The sequence below is a fragment of the Aotus nancymaae genome, unplaced genomic scaffold (assembly GCF_030222135.1).
Source record: "Aotus nancymaae isolate 86718 unplaced genomic scaffold, 86718_ANA_hifiasm-v0.15.2.pri h1tg000076l, whole genome shotgun sequence".
Classification (NCBI taxonomy): domain Eukaryota; kingdom Metazoa; phylum Chordata; class Mammalia; order Primates; family Aotidae; genus Aotus; species Aotus nancymaae.
The window spans coordinates 8,092,752-8,108,233 of record NW_026988491.1 but is presented as its reverse complement, the minus strand read 5'-3'; the positions used below and the strand labels follow the sequence as shown (position 1 = coordinate 8,108,233).

General features: G+C 42.5%; 1 protein-coding gene across 4 annotated transcripts in view; it reads left to right on the top strand.

Moving 5' to 3' along the window:
• LARGE1 (LARGE xylosyl- and glucuronyltransferase 1) overlaps window positions 1-9,702 on the top strand; it is a 626,458-nt gene extending 616,756 nt beyond the window's left edge. For all 4 annotated transcript variants that reach the window (XM_064367950.1, XM_021669373.2, XM_021669372.2 and 1 more), the window contains 2 exons: window positions 5,513-5,708; window positions 8,183-9,702. In XM_064367950.1, coding sequence (XP_064224020.1) covers window positions 5,513-5,708; window positions 8,183-8,380 — 394 coding nt within the window. In that variant the 3' untranslated portion in view covers window positions 8,381-9,702. The remainder of the gene's footprint in view (window positions 1-5,512; window positions 5,709-8,182) is intronic.
• The last annotated feature ends 5,780 nt before the right edge of the window (window positions 9,703-15,482 follow it).

The following is a 15,482-nucleotide window of genomic DNA, read 5'->3' as shown; positions in this document are numbered from 1 at the left end:
TCCAGAATCTACAAACAACTAAAACAGATTTACAAGAAAAAAACAAGCCCATTCAAAAGTAGGCGAAGGATATGAACAGACACTTCACAAAAGAAGACATATATGAGGCCAAGAAACATAAGAAAAAATGCTCATCATCACTGGTCATTAGAGAAATGCAAATGAAAACTACACTGAGATACCATCTCATGTCAGTTAGAATGGTGATCATTAAAAAATCTGGAGAGGATGTGAAGTAATAAGAACACTTTAACACTGTTGGTGAAAGTGTAAATTAGTTCACCCATTGTGGAAGACAGTGTGGCGATTCCTCAAGGACCTAGAAATAGAAATTCCATTTGACCCAGATATCCCATTACTGGGTATATATCCAAAGGATTATAAATTGTTCTGTTATAAGGACACATACACATGTGTGTTCATTGCAGCACTGTTTAGCAAAGACTTGGAACCAACCCAAATGCCCATCAATGACAGACTCAATGGGGAAAGTGTGGCACATATACACCATGGAATACTATGCAGCCATAAAAAATGATGAGTTTGTGTCCTTTGTAGGGACATGGATGAACCTGGAAACCATCATTCTCAGCAAACTGACACAAGAACAGAAAATCAAACACCGCATGTTCTCAGTCATAGGCGGCTGTTGAACAATGAGAACACATGGACACAGGGAGGGGAGCATCACACACTGGGGTCTGTGGGGGAGAACTAGGGGAGGGACAGCAGGGGGTGAGGAGCTGGGGAGGGATAACACGGGTAGAAATGCCAGATATAGATGATGGGGAGGAAGGCAGCAAACCACACTGCCATGTATGTACCTATGCAACAATCCTGCATGTTCTTCACATGTATTCCCTAAAACCTAAAACACAATAAAATATATATTCAAATAATAATAACTTGGGCTTTGATACCATGATTAAGTTTCTAGAAATTTCTATAAAGTTTCCACAAGTAAACTTTGTCTTGGGAAAATAACTTTATGAGGTGGATTGTTCAACAGTTCAGAGGTTATCAATTTTCACATTTTTTACAGAGGAAGAAACTGAGGAGTGGGGAGGTCCTAGTAGAACCAGGACTCAAACTCCAGCCTTCTTCCTCTATAAGGAATTCTGGAACGTGACCTGGAAGAGTTAGTACCTACCCCCCACCCAACCCAAGCCTTCCTTCTTTTCTGAAAGAAATAACTACCACTTATTGCATGCTTAGCATGTGCCAGGCACTGTAATTATATAATTAATTCTCACAATAAATCTCTTTGACATTGACTATTATCCCCATTGCACAGATAATGAAACTCAGGCTCTGAGAAGTTTTAATAACTTGCCCAATGACACACAGCCAGTACATACCAGAGCCTGCATTCGGCCCAGGTCTGAGGAACCACAGAGGAGCCTTGAAATGTTCCTGCAGGACTCAGAGGCCTGGGGAAGAAGGAAAATCAGGATTCTATTTGCAACAGTCACTTGGGCTACAGGAACACTGGCTGTCACATGTGCTGGGTGCAACTCTGGAGTCACCTTGATGACATGAAGCTGTTGACACAATGGCTACACATCCCCCAGGCCTCAGGGGCTCAGAGAACAGACCACTCAAACCACAAAGAAAAAGCAAAACCACCACCATGGTGCTACTAGAATAAAACCAATCTACCAAATGAATGAATGGACAAGCACACAAAAGAGAGAGTGTGTTCTTAGAATACCATCTGGCTACTGATTGAGTCCTGGTTTTTTTTTTTTTTTTAAACCAGTGTTGCAAGATGCAGCATAAAAACTTGCTCCTCAAAATTGAGACTTTCAGATCAAACCTTAGTCCAAGTCTCCCACAGATGCCCTAGTCTGATGGCTGAGCACCTGACACATTTCCAAGGCAGCCTTCCTTCCATCTTCTTGCCATGGGAACCAAGAACTCATTTCACAGCCACATATGTGACCACAGAAGTTGGAATGCGGCCTGCTGTGTCCATGATGGCTGCTCTGGCCACTTGCAAGCCATCATGCCAAGTGCTAAATTACAGACCTTATATCTGAGAAACTGCTGTTGTCACCTGGTCTCCAAATAATGAACTCTTAAGCCTCTAAGCAGCTGACACCTGCTCCCTACCACACCCAGAATGAGAAAGCATCCACACCTTTACAAGTCCTCCAGGGCAGTGGCTCTAGAATGTGGTCCCTGGACCAGTAGCGTCAGCATCACTTAGGAACTTGTTAGAAATGCAGAGGCTCAAGCCTCACCCAGACCGCCTGCATCAGAAACTCTGGAATTAGTACCAGTCTTTCAGATCATTCTAATGCATAGTCAAGTTTGAGAACCACTGCTCAAAGCAAAGTGCCCCGAATCTCTTCTCCCCAGTAGCATCCTGTAAGGTGTCCCTAGGAAGTCTCTCTCATCATCTCATCCCTTTTATAGCAGGGAAAGAGGCTACCTGACATTGCTAGTCTCAGACAGCAAGCCTCAAAGTCCGGTGTCTACTAGCCTGGTAATAGATTCCTCATCTCATTCACAGGCTGGGGCTTGTTTTTACAATGGGTTCATTCTAACATTACTATACCCTGTGCTACCCAGACATTCAGCAGGCCCTCAGTGTCCAGACTGAACTGATCAAAACTGCCTCCTCAGTCAGATGAATAGAACTGACCCAGCTGTCCCTACACTTCTGTTCTTTTTCCTTCTTTTTAACATTATAATTGTCCAAGAGTTTAGATTCTAAAGATGGATGACCAATAGCATGGCTGTCAATATCACTGAGAGCAAGGCCACTAGGAATTGACATCATATCTGGGAAACAAGGAGAAATAAAAGAGAGAATTTTCTTTCCCTTCTTTTTGAGGAATTACTATACATCAGAAACTGCTCTGAGTACTGTATGTGAATTAAGTCACATAATCATCAAAAATCTAGGAAATAGATATTGCTATGTCTGTTTTGCCAAGAGAATGAAACAAAGGTGCCAAGTAGCCAATGTATCCATACCTGTTGAATGATAGAATTCAAACCCAGGCAGGCTGCCTCCAGAACCATTGTTTTTAACCACATTGTTAAAGTAGCATTTGTTGACGTCCTCTTAAATGCTGATATGTGCCAGGCTCTTTACATTTTCTCATTTAAGCTCCTTGGCAGTTCAGCCAGCTAGGTATTGTTTTCCCCAGCTGACACACAAGGAAGTTAATGCCTAGTTAAAGCAGTGTGTTCTGCAAGGTCTTCAGCTCCTAAGTGGCAGAGGTGGGATTTGACCCCTGGCCTGATGGCTTCATTGTGCCGTGTTTTAAACCTCCATCAGCTGTGCTGGTCCAGTTCTGTCAAAGGCATCAGGTGTCAAGACTGCCCGATCAGCAAGTTCACAAATGGAAAAGCAACTGCTTCTGGGCCTAATTTTTGGCTCATACCTAAGACTGACATCCCTCGCAATATCCCTTTTCCACACTCCATTAAAATGGCATTGCTTTACCTTTCATTTTTCTTCCATTTAAGTGGCTTTGGTTTTGATGGAAGTTGCTGTGTTGACAGAGCTGAAGTTCAAGTCCCTGCCCTACCCCAGCCTGGCCACCTTACCCAACAGCACAGTTTAATCAAAGCCTACCTATTGTGGCTAGTGCCTGTTCAGCCACACTGGCCAGTTCCCTTAGGGTTTGCGGGGAGTCGAGCCTCAGTGGTGGAAGAGCAAAAGAAGGAAGCATCTGCGTTCCCTGCTCTCATTTAGCACCTCTCATGCTTTGGAGAGCCTGCCTGAAGGATGAGATGGAACCCAGGACTTCCACTTCCTCTCTGCCTGCAGCTAAGTTCTTGGGTTCCCAACCTTCTATCCTGTTTTCATTTCATGAAGCTTTTCTTTCCAGCTCTGGATATTCCTTTTCCTAACCCTTCTCTTGGGCCCTGTCTACTCCTTCACTAGACACCCAGCTTCCTGCCATCTCTCTGTATTGCCATCCCATGGGCCCATCTCAGGTGCCTCTCATGTTGTTAGGTTACTCATTCATTAATTCAGTTTAGTGCACAATTGTTGAATACCCATTCAATAGGCCAGGAAGTGTGGGGGACAGGGACATATAAGAGAGGTGACCCAGATTGTGCTTCAGGAGGTTCCTGGCCCTTGAACGAGGCTTCCTGGGTTTGAATCGCAACTCCACCACTTACTGCTTGTACTTTGACATTTGGTAAGTTATAAGAATTTAAAATAATTTGTGTGTGTGTGTGAGAGAGAGAGAGATTTAAAATAGTTCCAGTACTATTTAACAGTAAGCGGTTAACTAATATTAGCTGCTTCTTATTGTGGTTATATGATTATATTCATGTTTTACTACTGTATAACAAATTACCACAAACATAGCAGCTTGAAAGAGATTTGTGATCTCACACTCTCTAGAGATCAGAGAATCGGGCATGGAATGACTGGATTCTCTGCTCAGGATTTCACTGGGCTGAAATCAAGGACTCTGCACACCTTCAGTTCTCCTCTTCCCAGATCACTGGTGGTTGGCAGAATTCGTTTCATTTGTAGACGTAAGGGCCCATTTTTCTGCTGGCTTTTGACCAGGGACTGCTCTCCTAGAGTCTAGTTATTTGCCACATGGCCCCCATAGGCAGCTCCAGACATAGCTGCTTGCTTTCTTCCAGACCTAGGTCTAAAGGGTCACATGATTCAGTCATCTCCCATTTTCACGCAAGGTAAACTAAGTAACCTTATTTATATCCACAACAATCCTTTCTTCCATATAATGTAACATAATCCCAAGAGCGATCACATACATACTCACAGGTTCTGCCCCAAAGGGGAGCGCACTATACAGGGTGAGGGTCATGGGAGACCATCTTATACTCCTGCCTACCATAGTGGCCTCTGGCAGCAATAACTATTCACAAGCTGACCTGCATTTGGTTCCTGAGAAATGACATGGAGCCCTCCAAGAGTTCCTTTTCATAGTGAGAATCTCCTCATTAGTGAAGTGTGCAGATAGCAGACTGGATTAGGGTTTCTGGTAGCTGCTGCCACAAAATACTACAAACTGGATGGCTTAACACAATAGAAATTTGTTCTCAGATGATTTTGGAGGCCAAAGTCCAAGATCAAGCTGTCGGCAAGTCCATGCTTTTTCCCTGAGGTCTTAGGCCTCTTTCTGGTGATTGCCAGCGGTGTTTGGCAATCTTTGATTTATAGATGCATCCATCATTCCAATCTCTGTCAATATCTCTACATGGTATTCTTGCTGTGTGTCTCTGTGTCTAAATTTTCCCCTTCTTATAAGGACTCCAATCATTGGATTAGTGCCCACCCCAAATTGACTGTGATCTCATCATAACCTCATTACATCTGCAAAGACCCTGATTCCAAATAGGTCCCATTCACAGGTACTGGGGTTAGGACTTCAGTGTAGCTTTGGGGAGAGAGACAATTTAACTCACCTGAGGACTGCATCAGTGTATACCTCTCCTTCTCCACATCAGCTGCATTTGGAGAACTTGGCTTCCTTCCCTCCACCCAACAGCTTTTATCCATGTGTCTCAGGTACCACGTCTGGACGAAAGGCCATGCACCCACAAACTTCGCCAAGTGGCGGACCGCCACCACGCCTTACCGGGTCGAGTGGGAGGCCGATTTTGAGCCGTATGTTGTTGTGAAACGTGACTGCCCGGAGTATGACCGGAGGTTTGTAGGCTTTGGCTGGAACAAAGTGGCTCATATCATGGAACTGGATGTGCAGGTGAGAAGAACGGAGTATCCACCTGGTGCTGTTGATGGGGGAAGAGGCCCAGATCCTAGAGCTTAAGGGATCCTTGGAGACAAGAAACCAGAAATACGCTCAGGGACCAGTGCTGGCACTAATCCTCAGGGGTGTTGATCCCAAGCCATTGCTCCTTCCCCAACCCTTGGGTGAGAATTGGGTTCTTGACCAGGACCCAGGTAAACATGAGTTTCCTGTGACAAACCATTTCACCTCCTCATCCTCACCCAACCTAATGATGAAGACAAAGTGACCATTCATTACTTGGTCTTTCAGTCACATAACTGACACAAAGCATCCTTACAGTTAAGATGCAGCTAATTATACCACCCTTTACTAAAAGAGTGGTGACTTTGAGACTTACTGAGCTCCTACTTCAAAATAAATCTACAGAATTCTAATAGGTGAAACCAAGGATCAGCAAACTTTTTCTGTAAAGGACCAGATAGTGTTTTGAATTTTATGGGACCTATAGGTCTCCTTTTCAACTACTCAACTCTGCCATTGTAGTTCAGTCTGAGACATTCTTTAAACAAATGGATGTGGCTGTTTCAGTAAAACTTTATTTACAGAAACACGAAATGGACCAGACATGCTGTAATTTTTCAACACCTTTGTTAAACGAGCAAAAGCAAAGCTGCTCTGGTTAAATTAGAAGAAGGGTTCCTGGGTCCCTCCATCCCCAGTCTTTTTTCTTTTTTTTTTTTTTTTTTTTTTGGTATGCTCTTCTCCAGGGCATCTCCTCCTGCTGCACAGTGCAAATATTTTTCAACAAGAGCATCTTCAATTCTGAAAAAGCTAAGGTTGGATACTGAGTGCTGGCAGTTCGTGAAAATTACCAGGAGAACTTTTATTTCAATAGTTCCAGTATGTTTGAGAGCAGTCCCAGGTGATAGAGAAGCACTGGGGCCAAGAACCACTGATGTAGATAGAAGATTATAGACTGATGTCCATGTTTAACAAGGCCATCAGTATCAATATTTTTGATAATACTTTGGGCAGAGTGCTACTCATAGACAAGGTTCAATCTGCTTCAGCTTCTGCTTGAAAGAAAAGGAATGTAATGTTCGTGTGTCCAGCAGTGCTGTGAGATGAACTGGTTCAAAGAAAGTTAATTTTTCCAGAGGGGGAATGGTCTTGATCTTAGAGCTTAAGGAATCCTTGGAGACAAGGAAGCAGAAAGCTAATAGGGAACAAGACATGCTCAAGGACCAGTGGTAATACTGATCCTCAGGGCTCTTGATCCCAAACCATTGCTCCTTCCTCAACCCTTGGGTCTCATGGTCTCACTTGGGCCATGAGACCTGGACTTCGTTTTGGACAGTTTTGACAGAATTCTTGAAAATACATTGCATATTTTCTTTTCTTTGCCAATCACATGTCCCAAACACAATCTTACCCTTTCCAGTACCTTAAGGAGATAATGAGTGCACACCTGCCAGGTAATAACAGCCAAACCCATGGGGCTAGTGCAGTTGGTGGGGCTCTTTGTCCCTCCATTAAGTATGTCCCAGACAATTCAGCTCTGGGAGATCTTGCATTTTTTTTTCATGGTTTTTCTTACTCATTCCTCACCAGCAACTGTCTTTTCTTGTTGCTGTTATATTGCTCTACCTATTAACAGCCAACTTTCCTCATCTCAATTTTCCCAGAGTTTATTCTTATCTACTCTGGACTGGGAAACTATATAACCAAAGCTTATCAGACAGTATTTCCAAAATCAGAGTAAACAGATGTGAGTGAAAGTGTGCTGAGTTCTCTAAGCGATATGACCTAAATCTGGGTCACCTGTTTTGGCTATTCAGAGGCCTTTTATTTTTGGCCTGAGTATTAAGCTATATTCTGCCAAGTTGAGAATACTGGGTGATAATGTAACCTGTGATAAGGATGTGTCAGGGAGAGGTTTGTTCTTGGTGAGCTTAGGTCCAGTGAAGCATTTGTTTTTATTTCATCTTGCCTTTCATTCTTTTTTTGTACCCTCTCTTGCACTCATCTGTTGAGGCTGTCAGATCGCATCAAGTCCTATGAGGAATCATAAACAGATGTCAGTTAATCGAGCAAGAGAATATTTCATGGCGTGTGTCATCCTAGAGTGTCGACGTGGGTGTGAGCTCACATCTATCTATCAAAAACCTATTCTAGGCCACGAGCTTCGCTCAGCACTGTTCATGTGTCATTGGCTTCACTGTCATGGTCATCCTTCAAGGATATTATTACTTTCACCTTATAGATGAGAACATGAAGGCTCAGAGAAGCCAGTTATCTGGTCCAAAGTCATGGAAACAGCCCTGAATTGTCCCACTCCAAAGCTATTGTGCTGTCCATGTGCCACCTGCTTGTGGGTGCCATTATCAGGTCATTCATTCACTAGCCATTCAGTCATTCGCTTGGGCCTTCATCATGCATGACCCCAGGCTCTGGCAGGTTCTCATGCTGCTTTTGTCTTCTTCCAGGAGTATGAATTCATTGTGCTGCCCAACGCCTACATGATCCACATGCCTCATGCCCCCAGCTTCGACATTACTAAGTTCCGTTCCAACAAGCAATACCGCATCTGTCTCAAAACCCTCAAGGAAGAGTTTCAGCAGGACATGTCCCGCCGCTATGGCTTTGCCGCCCTGAAATATCTCACAGCCGAGAACAACAGCTAGCACCAAGAAGCCCACCACTAGGGAGAGACATGCTGCAGGGAAGTGCCACTCGCTGTTCGGGGCCCAGCCTTCAAATTCAAAATTGAGCCATGCTTTTTTGGTTTGTTTTTATTTATCTCTTTGGCCCAGCCAAGCTGCCCTCACTACAGAGACCTTGGACAAGGATCCAGCCAGTCCCTCTCTGCCCCACAACCCTGCATTCCCAGAGGGTAGATCATGCAGCCCACCTAGATGAATCTCTTCAAGAATGGGAAATCAGAGGGTGAGAAGGAGTAAAAAGATGAACATCTTACTGCAGAGCCACAAAATCAAGGCAGGGCTTTAGGATGCTCTGGTTGCTTTTTAATAATTAGGCTTCCCATCATCACTGGGGAGAAAGGGAAGTCAGGGTGCTAGGAGTTATTCATCCCAGGAAATAAAAGCAAAATTGTCGTTATTTAGTGGAAACGTTCCCTTTTGCCCTGCACTGTTGCTGGGTATTCAAATGGAGGGCAAACCAATGATATGAACCAACCATTTGGAAAAACCCAATGGGGACATTGTAGCCAGAGGGTCCTGGAGGTAGGGTTGATTGGTTTCCTTATCCCCAAAGTCACTCTTTTTTCCTTGGGGGTTTTGTTTGCTTGTTTATTTTGGGGGCTGGTAATCCAAAGTAGAAAATCTGATCCTTTAAGGCTCTAAAGGAAAATCAGCTGCTTTTGTCAGCAGTGGCCCAGGAAGGAGGTCAAGTGTCTTCGGCCAATATTTAAACACGGGCAGCTTCCTTCAGGATGATCACCGAGGCTCCCATGACTGAATTCCCTACTCTCCAGAATCCAGGGACTACGATGGGGACTGCAGAATTACGAGGGCTGTTTTACACCGGTCACATTTTCTATTGGCAGTGACTGATTCATGGGAAAGGGCTTTGAAGGAACTACAATGCACACGTAAGGTACGAACCTCTCAGGCCTTTAGAAGAACTTTAATAATTCATGCGAGCCCAGTTCTGAAGATTCATGTGTCCATCTGGAGACCTCCAAGAAGAACGTAATTGGGTTCCTCTGGTTCTTGCCTGCTTCACTGTGGGTAGGAAGAGATGACAAACCTCAGTCTCCCTTTGGGACCTGTCCAAGGGTAGGCAACCACCTTCACCTTCACGCAGATTGAGGAGACACTGGACTTTTTACCCATTTTCTTTAATCTTCAATATTAATGTTGTGTTTACACTGATAAGAACAAGAGTTAATGCCCTACCCTCTGCTGGGCTGTTTGTATTGAGTTGCAATGTGACCAGCGAAAGCTGCATTTAATAAATGAAAGTACAGACTGTTTCTTCCCCATTCCCCTCCCACTCTTGCAAGAAGCCACTGAGACACATCTCAACATGAGAGCTAAATTGCAATTGATAAACAGCAACTTCATGCTTTCTGTTCTCCCATTCTATTTTTCCTCATCATTTGAACTTTAACCTTTCTTTTCCTTTTGCCTGAAGTCAGATCTCACTCTGTCCTCTAACAATCTTCTTGTTTTCCATTCAGCATCTTTCTCGACACTGGAGGCAGATGTTGTCTTCTACCAGATGTAGGCTAGGAGGGTAAACCCTAGTAATCAACTGTGAAGGGAACATCCCATCCTTAGGCCTGGTAGTCATATGAGAACCCATAACAATTGGGTTTATAAGGTCACTCAATGTGTTACATGCTCAAGTGAACATTTCACTGAAATTTATACAAGAATTAGGACTAATTTTTGCATATAGCTAGGCTTATGAATATATGTATATATATGTAGACAGAATACATGTATATAGCATATATATAGCATTTATAAATAAAAAGTGGCATATATGTATAAAGCAGAACAAAAAAAAATTTTCAAAGTACATGTCAAAGTCCAGTGTCTTCAGTGGTGTGCTGGGCTAGCTTCTGCATGCTCACAAGACCTTTACGGGCATATGTCTTCCCAGTTTCCACCTTCAGTGATCCCCCTCCCTATCCCCAAGAGCCAGTTGTTAAATATTTGCCAGCAGCACATCATTGACTTTTTCTCTCCCCTGTGTGCATGCAGACACACACAGACAGATACACAGACACAGAGGCACTAATTTCTCCTCCTTCCCTAGAGAGGACCATTATTAGGAGAGGTACACATACTGATACACTTTTTGAATTAATCATTACCAGCTACTTGAGCCAAGTGAAAATCTGCTGGTAGCACTGGTTCCGCAGTGTTAAAAATCAATTCTTAATTCTCTAAAGCCTTTTACTTTTCAAATTTTTCTTGGCCCCTGACTCATGTCCAGCCACCTTGCTTTCACTTACATTTTTATGGGCATAGCTGGTGACCGTATAATTTGTCATCTAAAGCGGGTCACTTCTAAGAACGAAAGGTGCTATTTGTGTACAATAGGTACAAACTAGAAGACGATGTAGCTTCATGTACAGTAAATTTATTAAGGCCAGAAACTGATACTCCACACCAACAGGAGAAAATCCTGTTTCCACAAAGACAGGTGCCTGACACTGTAAGCCAATCTCACTTTAGCCTGGAGCTCAGACATTGGCAGATGCCCAACTTCAACAGAGAGGCTGCCAACCCAATGGAGGCTGAGGTCTGCAGAGCCAACTGCCTACATTCCTAGAACTTACATTGAGAGCAGCAGTTCACCGCCAGCCCCAGCTCATGTGTGGGGAGCTGCAGCTATTTGGGCAGAAGTAATTGCAAAAGGTGTTGATTCTTTTGCATCAACTCCATGGGGGTATAACAGGCTTTTAAATGTGTCACACTCATGTTTTCATGCTTAAATAAGCCAGTACCATCTTGGCTTTCAGTTGAGAGGAAGGGCAAGGTTCTGGGGAACTGAGATGTTTTGAGTAACTGCTATGTGCAGAAGCCTCTGGCATGCAAGAGTTCACTGAACCCTTGGAGCAAAACTACACAGTGTATATTAACATTTATAGATAGGTAAACTGAGTGCATTCCGTACAATTAACCCCCAAATTCACATAGTTAATATATGGCAGACCTAGAATTTAAACCAAATTCTACTTTGAATCCAAAGCCACATAACCTGCAATGCCACTTCCTTTCCCAATAAGAAGGAAATGTATTTAACAGTGACAGACCAGAGAATTGGAACCTATGTAGGAAGATTATTGGATTTCTAGTCTTCTTCCTTCAACATCCATCCAATAACACACAATCTAGACAGCAATCTCTCCTAAGATACTCCAAATCTTGCTATGCTCATGGACATCCTGAAAATTCATTTGGAATAGACCTGGGTGATCTATAATCATATTCAGACAGCTGGTTTCAACACTAGGGGGTAGTAATTGATGCCAGAATGCTTCTCCTGGGTTGTTTCTTAGATTACATGGCTCAGGTAGAGTCACTAAGTTTTAAGCTCTCCCTTGTACCCCGGCTTAGCATGCTGCTTCAGAGTGATCTCTGAGTGTGTTGAGCTGATTTACAGAGCACTTATTTGCTGAGTTGACTAATAGCCTCTTTGTGCCCCATCATGAAAGGACAGACCCTACTTTAATTCTGTTCCTTTCAAAGACTCTACTGTCTTTGAGTTAAGGCTTCATTTGTGGTCACCAGTCCTTTAGGGAGCTCTGTGTCAGTGAAAGAAATGTGATTAAAATCCCCTCTCAGACACAGCTCCTGCACACTCTTGGTAAAGATTATACGAACTACCCCTTATTGAACCCAGACTACTATGGTAGTTGGCAATGAAGGATCCTCACAGCTATGTTACAAAATAAGGGAGGTATTATTATCCCCATTATTTAGCTAATAAAACTAGCTCCAAGAGAAACTATGTGACTAGCTCAGGATCACACAGGCTAATGGAGTGCCAGAATTTGAACTAAAACCTGGCTGGCTTCAAAAACCCATGTCTTTCCACTAAAATGTGCTACTGCCTTCCCATACAACACTGAAATCAGGTTAGCTGCTAAGCTTATACAGTCGTATATTCACGTACTTCACATAGTTTGTTTTCCTCATTTTTTTTAAACAAGGGTTTTATTCTTCAGCTCAGTGCCATTCAAGTTTATGAAATGTCACTTACCTGCCATATGCATTCTAAGAGTTAAGTTTTAGACCCATAGAATCTAATGTCAAACATACTATGATCTTTGTTTTCATTCATTTAACAAACCTGCTTTTAATAAGTGTCCTTTAATTTCAAGGAATAACCAGTGATATCTAAAAGCAGGTAATGGGGGCGCCACAAAAATGTAGGGTTTCTGATTGTGAATATTTAGTGGATTTGGTCATTGGTTTGTTCCAACACATTCACATAGTCTTAAGAGAGAATGTCTTCTGGAATGAAATAATGTCAGTCAGTTCTGGGAAAATGTTTCCCAAGGTGTGGTACGAAGGCCATTTGATCAGTGAGGCCAGGACAATATCATGAAATGATTGACAGGGCTTACTGAGAGCAAAGCTTTGACAGACTCCTGGGTAAATAATGCTGCGGTGGTACCTGAAGAAAGAAAATAAGGGCTGCAGTGACATCAGTAATTTCACTGCACTCTACCATTTTTTTTCTGAATTCCACAAGTAATTTATTGAGCATCTACTCTGTGGACATTATGAATGCAAGAGTGAACAGGGTACAGTCTACTTTCATGTAAGTACAATTCACTAGACGGCAGAAAAGTAAACAGATAATACCAAGGCTGGTTTCACCTTATGACTTTCACATAAATGGTTTTAGTTTTGTTTTCATTTATTTTTCAAAACTAACTTTGAAAACTAAAGGAAAATTGCAAGGATAATACAAAGAACTTTATCCCTTTCATTAGATTAACCAATTGTTAATATTTTGCCACATATTCTTCATCTTTTTTTCTGAAACATTTGAGATGAATTGTAGATACCATGCCCCTTTAAATTTAAATACTTCAGCATGTATTTCTTAAAAACATGACACTGTCTTGTATAACCAAAATACAAGGGTTAAATTCAGAAGTTGTTTTGTTAGTTCAGCATTTTGAATGAAAAATAAGCATACATACACAAGGCAGTGCATATGTCTGTATGCATACGTAATTCTTGGGGTTTATTACATAGCATATTATGTGACAAAATTTTATGGCAGATAGTGTTAAAAAAGCCACATTCAGAAGGTTCATCAAGATGTATATATTTCTGAGATGATCCAATAGGTGGGACCCTAAGGTAATGTGTACTGTAATAAGTCACTAACTTAGTTGCCTTATTACCAGACAATGAAAGTGATCTTTTCTACCTGCTTAAAAGTTTTATAACAACTATTAAGATATATACATCGGTTGAAATGCTTTTTGTGTTAGAATGCCTGTTTATTATGTGTGGATATAAATGTGAACCTTCATAGTTTTTCTTTAGTTTCTCAGATCTACAATGAGAAAAGATAAATCACAACAATGATGTAAGATACTTTGACTTTTGGGGACTGGGCAAAGTGGCTTACGTTTGAAATCCCAGCACTTTGGGAGGCCGAGGTGGGTGGATTACTTGAGGTAAGGAGTTCGAGACCACCTTGGCCAACATGGTGAAACCCCATCTCTACAATATAAAACTATTTTCTAAAAATACAAAAACTAGCCGGCCATGGTGGCAGGTACCTGTAATCCCAGCTACTTGGGAGACTGGGAGGAGAACTGCCTGAGCCCAGGAAGCAGAGGTTGCAGTGTGCCAAGACTCTGCCTCTGAATTCCAAGCTGGGGCAAGAGAGCAACACCCCATCTGAAAAAAAAAAAAAAAAAAAAATTGACTTTCCCCAACTTCATTATGTATGTGCCCATATAATCTTGTTCATTAATATTCCAGCTTTGAATCTTCGCCCTCTGCAAAGGTTATCTAATACTTAGGGAAAACCGAGCAACTTGGTTTCTTTCCCCATGAATGTTAAAATCAACATTTAATATTGAGAAGATCAGAAACATCTTCTACGTAAGTGATAGAAAATTGCCTCACCCTACTAATACCAATACCAATACAATGGGAGAGCAAAGAGGCCTCTTTATGTGCAGTGGCCTGGCAATCGCCTCAAAGCAAAAAGCTCCACTCAGAAGATTCTGAAGAAATGCCTCTGTTTCCTTGGTAATGGGTCACAATTGGCTGATCACTCTCAGACCCCCGAATCCAAGGAAAACCTATGTAAGTGATGTGTTCTGCAGTCTAGCGCATCTTGTAGTAAACAAAAGGCAATTCTGAGCTTCACAATTTCATTAACTCCTGAGTTATTTGAACATAACACGTCTAATTCAGCAACAACAACAACAGAAAAAAATGGAAGACCTTGATGTAATCCTGTCCTTTGACAACAGATCTGCCTTCAACATTCTGTTATTCAGAGCTGTCTTTAAGCAATCGCAGCTACCACTGATGGAGCACTTGGGTGCTGGTGTGCTAAATTTGTTGGTTCTGTAGCTTACAGGACTCCCATGAGAGGAGATTTTTTTGGTGTTTGTTTTGAGACAGGGTCTCGCTCTGTTGCCCAGGCTGGAGTCCAGTGGCATGATCTCTGCTCACTGCAAGCTCTGTTCCCCTGGATTCAAGCAATTCTTGTGCCTCAGCCTACCTAGTAGCTGGGATTACAGGTGCCCACCACCATGCCCAGCTAATTTTTTTGCATTTTTAGTAGAGACAGGGTTTTGCCATGTTGGCCAGGTTAGTCTTGAACTCCTGGCCTCAAGTTATCCACCTGCTCCAGACTCCTAAAGTGCTGGGATTACAGGTGTGAGCTACTGTGACTGTCCTGAGAAGGGCCATTATTTTACTAGATGAGGAAACTGAGGCTTGGTGAGATTGAGTAACTGGTGGAGCCACAAATCCTATTACTCCAAGACTGCTCTACAGTATCCTGTATGGGAGTGAAATGAGTGCGAGGTATAAGGACTGGGAGCATGGAGTAAATCAGGGGACAGAAATCTGTCAGCTGGCCTCACAGATTTTGGATGTTCCAAAACCCATAATATGTAAGTTCAGCCAGACCAGCTGTTCTCCCTTAGCATCTTAGGCTTTTCATACTCCTGCTGGAGAGTCATGGAGAACAAATGTTTGCTGAACAATATAGGTTTTCTTAATCAACAATATAGAAGCATGATGTAGTATTCTCTCTATT